Source organism: Nelumbo nucifera, chromosome 1, assembly GCF_055504915.1.
Source record: "Nelumbo nucifera cultivar China Antique chromosome 1, China Antique-T2T, whole genome shotgun sequence".
In the NCBI taxonomy this organism is placed as follows: Eukaryota; Viridiplantae; Streptophyta; class Magnoliopsida; order Proteales; family Nelumbonaceae; genus Nelumbo; species Nelumbo nucifera.
Genome location: NC_142649.1, coordinates 62,166,655 through 62,172,040, shown reverse-complemented (window position 1 = coordinate 62,172,040; position 5,386 = coordinate 62,166,655). Strand labels below are relative to the sequence as shown.

Here is a 5,386-nt window from a genome sequence, read left to right as displayed (position 1 = left end):
GGTCAACGAATCGCTGAATCGGGCGGTTAATCGTTCGAACGGTTTTGACCGTTTTTTATTTTTTTTGTCAGAATGGTCCGAGTGTTTGGTTCGAACGGTTAGACCGTTTGACCCGGTAACCGGACCCCTTACTGGTTCGGTCTCTGGGTCGGTTTAAAAAACCATGAAGATAACAGCCAGCCGAATACCCAAGATTGCTATTTGCATCTTGAAATAAAAAAAAAAAATTCTTGAAATTTCATTTACTTTCCAGCCAGTTAAGGTCATTACAAAATAGAGACAAATTGACTGCACTCCATCTCAGAATTTTGAATTCAACTGCAGATTTAGAACAATTCAAAATTATAAACACCTTCACCAATAATACCCATATTCACCCGTGATTGGCATCAATTTTGAATTGACACCTACCCCAATGTACCATAGAGCTAAGATTCTTGGGGTAAACTGAACAGTACAAAATAAATATGCATATATTCTATTCATCAACATGATATATCTATATAGGGTATACCCCAACTACCAACTATCGTTTTGTTTTTTTGTTTTTTCTTTGTTTTTTTTTTTTTTTTTTGTTTTCCTGAAAGCTCTTCAACCTTTAGATTGTGCCACATAAAATATAATGAAATTTGTCGATCCTATAGATCAAGGAGAAACAATTGCTGGATTTAGTTGCTTCCAACAAGGAGAACACTTGAAGATTCCGGTTGTATTGTGCCAAGAGTGATTCTTCTCTTGTTAACTTAGCATTTGCATCCAAAATAGATTAAATTATGGATAGAGTGAGGTATAGGACATGTAGAAAGCAAACGGACGTAAGATTCCAATCCTTCCACCATTCCATTCTGGTATCACGTCTTCCTGGCATCGTGGACTCCCCCTTCTAAAATATTGATCAATCAATGAAATCCCACAGAAAGAAAACTCTGAAGCCTGTAGCAAAAAGAGGGCATTTGAGCATGATTTGACAAACTATCATAGCCGTCTATTTTAATGTGAAAATTCCAAATACAGGATCTGTTTGTTTGTTCATAACTTAGAACCTCAAAAGCAAGGCTTTAAAAATCGATTCCAAAATTGAATTGCTTTGGCCACTGGTATCCGGGTCAGCGGTTCGACTGTCCGGGTCGAGTGAGTCAAAATGGTCAAGTATATTTTAGTTGTTTATTGCATCTTGACCATTCAATTAGTATATTAGGTCATAGATTAGGAAGAAATATAAATAGAGAAAAGTAGCTGTCAGCAAGGAAAGGAAAGACAAGAGAAAGAAGAAAGAAAAGGAAAGAAAACAAATGAAAGAAGAAAGGAAGGAAGGAATGAAGAAGAAAAAGGAGGAGGAGGTGGTTAACGTAGGGGTGTCAACAGTATTCGAAAATTCGATTTCGAATTCGACATTTGACATAATCGAATCAAATTCGGATAATTCAAATATCTAATCGGTTGAATTCGGATATGACCTGATTTGATTCAATAAATGTCCGAATTCAACCGATTATTTAATTCTTATATAAAATGTTTTATATATAATAATTAAATTATATAAATAATTTATATATTTATATGCTTTATATCAATAAAATATTTATTTTATATATTTGTTAATTATCTAAAATAATTAACTGATCGAATTCGAATCGAATCAAATCGAATATTTAATCGGATTCGAATTCAGATATTAATTTTTAATATCCCTCGGATATCGAATCGAATTCGGATATCAACTTTTCTAATCGGATTCGAATTCAGATATTGCCTAATCCAGTTCGAATTCGATCCATTTATGCCCCTAGGTTTACCCTACTCGATCCAAGTGATTGGCCTTACTTGACTATGGTCTTACTTGACCATTGAGTTACTCAAGTGATTGGATCATTTATTTTCATTGATATTTCAATGTGTATTATAAATAATATAAAAGATAATATTTAGAAAATTTAAATTATAATGATAAGATTTAAGCCATATATCAATATTATGATAATCTACATATTAAATTATTCAATTTAATGAATAAAGATAATATAAATTTTAAACTATATATTATATTTATTGAAAATCAAAAGAACATGTCATCGAGTAAAAAAAAGAACAGTTTGGACACCCTAAAACCAATCTACAGCTCCAAAAACCTAAAATCGGCCCCTACAAGATAGGTTGCTGGTTTTACGATAGAACGAACCGTATTGATGCATGCTCACTCCATTTAGGATAGCTTCGGATCGTTGGTTGGAACTTAATAAGAAGCATTCTTTACTTCAAAGTATCATTATTTACTTCGTTAAACACAAGGAGGGACAAAATGGGAAAAGGAAAACCATGTTAAACAATGGAAATCCACGCAAACCACTCTTATTTTTCTTCTCCGCTACCAGCCTACCAAAACCATATAATTGCAGGAAATAAAGAGCTCCTCTATCTGCCCGTTACCGAGTCTCTGCAACTTTCTCCTTCAATGGCGTAAAGCAAGCTCAAAATCCTTGCGTGTCCGGGACTTTCACATTGTCAGAAAGAGAAAGAATTTTTTAGGATATCTCACACTCCGAGTGCAGAGCTCGGGAGAAAAGAGTGCCGAGATCAGTTGGTGTTGGAATTTTTTTTCCATGTTTATGAGGAGTTGTCTCTTTGGTAGCAAACCTGGGAAAGCCAGGCGAATTCTTCTACCGCTTATTCGGTTGCATCCATGAGATCACTACTGCACTCGCCTTCGCTAGGATGAGCGATTCCGCTTACAGAGTCGAAACCACGTCCCGTCTGGCCCAATGGAGGATCGACAACTTGGCCTCTTGTACCTACAGAAAGTCCGATCCTTTCAAGATCGGCAACTGGAATTGGTTAGTAACCAACCACTTGCCAAGCATTGTCTTCTGGAATTTAATATATGAAGATTTTTCATTTTCCGGCGTCATAGTTCAGTAGGTTTAATTACGAAGCTTTACTCCACTCTTGGCTCTTCATTTCTTCAATCTCTAGTAAAGAAGAAAAAAAGGAAATTACATTTCTGTTCCTTCTTTGTTTTTGTTCTTGATATTATTTCGTCGAATTATGTGTCCTAAGGTAAAGAAGGATAAACATACTTTTTGCTGAATGTGATCGAATTAGAGTCTAAATACTTCTTTTAATTTTCTGGACTTGAAGGCATTTATCAGTGGAGAAGAATCAGGTGTTGTTCATTAAGCTATACCCAAATCTGACGAGAGATAACCCCCCAATTGCGTCCTTCATTATTCAGGTCCTCTGTTCTGTTGGAGATCGAAAAGCGCTGATTCACCCAGGTAAGCTTAGTGTCCAACTTTTCTACCTGTATAAAGGATACATAATACTGCATAGTGGCTCACCACATAGTAAATCTGGGTGGTGCTAACTGCTAATGGCAATGATTTTTTATCCGTCTGACCTAAGCAAAACAATTTTTGAAGACTGGACATGGTTGATCCATGATTTAATAGATCAACACTTAATCAGAACTCAGAGAGAACTTGAGCTTTCAGTCAGCTATTCAACCACCCAATCCCGGTTTCCAAATGCTTTAACATGTCCATAAATTCAGGAAAAACTACACTTGGAATGTTCACGCAGATGTATCTCAAATTCTCAATTTCCTTTTTGAGCTTAAATCTTTTCTTGCTTATTGCATGTTCCTTGGGATGCAGGAATAACAAACAAGCAACTAAAGAATAACGATGATTTCATTTGGGTGATTGAAACTCCATTAACTGGGAAGTTCATTATCAATGTTGAGTTCCTAGATTTGAAGATATCGTCGCCAAACGTATGATTCCGTCACTCCTATCTTTTTCCATGGTGCCATTTATTCCAATTGATTTCTGTTTCAGAGTGCTCAAAAACCCTATTTAGGAGGAAATCTTAATGTCTTGGTCATACAGACTGCAATATGGAAGGAGGATTATAACCATTTAATGTATCATAGCCTTGCAGAAAGCCTGAAAAAATTATAGCATTACTAGATTTAAGTTGATAGTTTAGATGAACTACAACCTAATAAAGTCTTGGTTCAACCCAGTTAATGGCATCATGCACTCTATGCATCTTTTACATTGCCATGAGATTTTTCTTTAGTTAATGAGTTTCAATACTATATCATAGTGTAACATGAGATATTTTTAACCTATGAATGTTTTGTTACTCGAGTATGCCCTTTGCCCCTGCATTCCTTTCACAGCTTTCTTTGAAACCCAGTTACAATTTGTCATGTAATATACAGGATAGTGAACCTTGCTCCATATGGGCTGAAGGATACAGTCAGAGACAATCTAGTTCAACAGCCCTTTCATGCCTCAGCAGAATGTTATCTGAAAGTATCCATACAAACATTACAATCAATGCCTCCAATGGGAGCATTGGAGCCCACCGTGCTGTGCTGGCAACAAGATCACCTGTCTTTTGGAGTATGTTCTCACGTGATCTCAAAGAGAAGGATCTATCAACTATAAACATCACAGATATGTCAATTGAATCTTGTCAGGCATTCCTCAACTACATATATGGAAACATCCACTGGGACGAGTTTCTGACTCACAGGCTTGCACTTTTTCAAATAGCTGACAAGTATGACATCTCTGACCTGAAAGAGGCATGCCATGAAAACCTTCTAGAAGATATTGACACTAAAAATGTGCTTGAGAGATTACAGAATTCACATCTTTATCAATTGCCAAGGCTAAAGAGCAGTTACATGAGGTATCTTGTGGAATTTGGTAAGATATTTGATATTCGAGATCATTTTAATGCCTTCTTACAATGTGCCAATAGGGATCTGGTTGCTGAGATCTTTGATGAGATTCTTGCCACCTGGAAGGGCCTCTAGAATTCTGCTCAAGGAAAAGTAATGAAGTGTTCAGGTTTGTTCTGCATAATTATGTCTCTGCAGATAGGCATCTGGAACAAAATTCTATTTGTTCAGGATTTGCTTCCACTATAGCATTCTTTAGTCGAGGTGGGTTTGATTATGTTATGATGTATATTTCTCCTTAGATGAACCTACTGTAAAAGAAACATTTTATGCATGGGTTGCCTTGTAATAGGTCAAATGTAAATAATTTGATGTATTAATATTATGTGGTCAGTTTTTCAATTCTTTTTTTGCAGTTGCTTTACAAACTACAATTCAATGGCTCATACATTAGAAGATTAACTCCAATAAATCTTATATTTTGCAATAAAATGTTGAAAATCTTGCTGATCAGCTGTATAATCTCTTGTGCTATTCTGAGCCATCGATTCATAGCAAATGGGACCAATCCATTCATCCCAGAATGCATGTTTACAAGATTGGTAAGCTTTCACTGACCTGGGAATCTGAAATTGGAAATTAAAGTTACCACTTACAAAGTTGATTTTAAGTTATTAAACATGGCTTTAGCATGGT

At 35.8% G+C, this 5,386-nt stretch overlaps 1 protein-coding gene across 1 annotated transcript; it reads left to right on the top strand.

The window, feature by feature from the left end:
* Positions 1 to 2,347: 2,347 nt before the first annotated feature.
* Positions 2,348 to 5,092, top strand: LOC104594323 (BTB/POZ domain-containing protein At1g55760-like). The gene is made up of 4 exons (XM_010254566.3): positions 2,348 to 2,831; positions 3,136 to 3,272; positions 3,651 to 3,769; positions 4,223 to 5,092. The coding sequence occupies exons 1-4, from the start codon at positions 2,713 to 2,715 to the stop codon at positions 4,823 to 4,825; spliced, it is 978 nt and encodes a 325-aa protein (XP_010252868.1). The 5' UTR covers positions 2,348 to 2,712; the 3' UTR covers positions 4,826 to 5,092.
* The last annotated feature ends 294 nt before the right edge of the window (positions 5,093 to 5,386 follow it).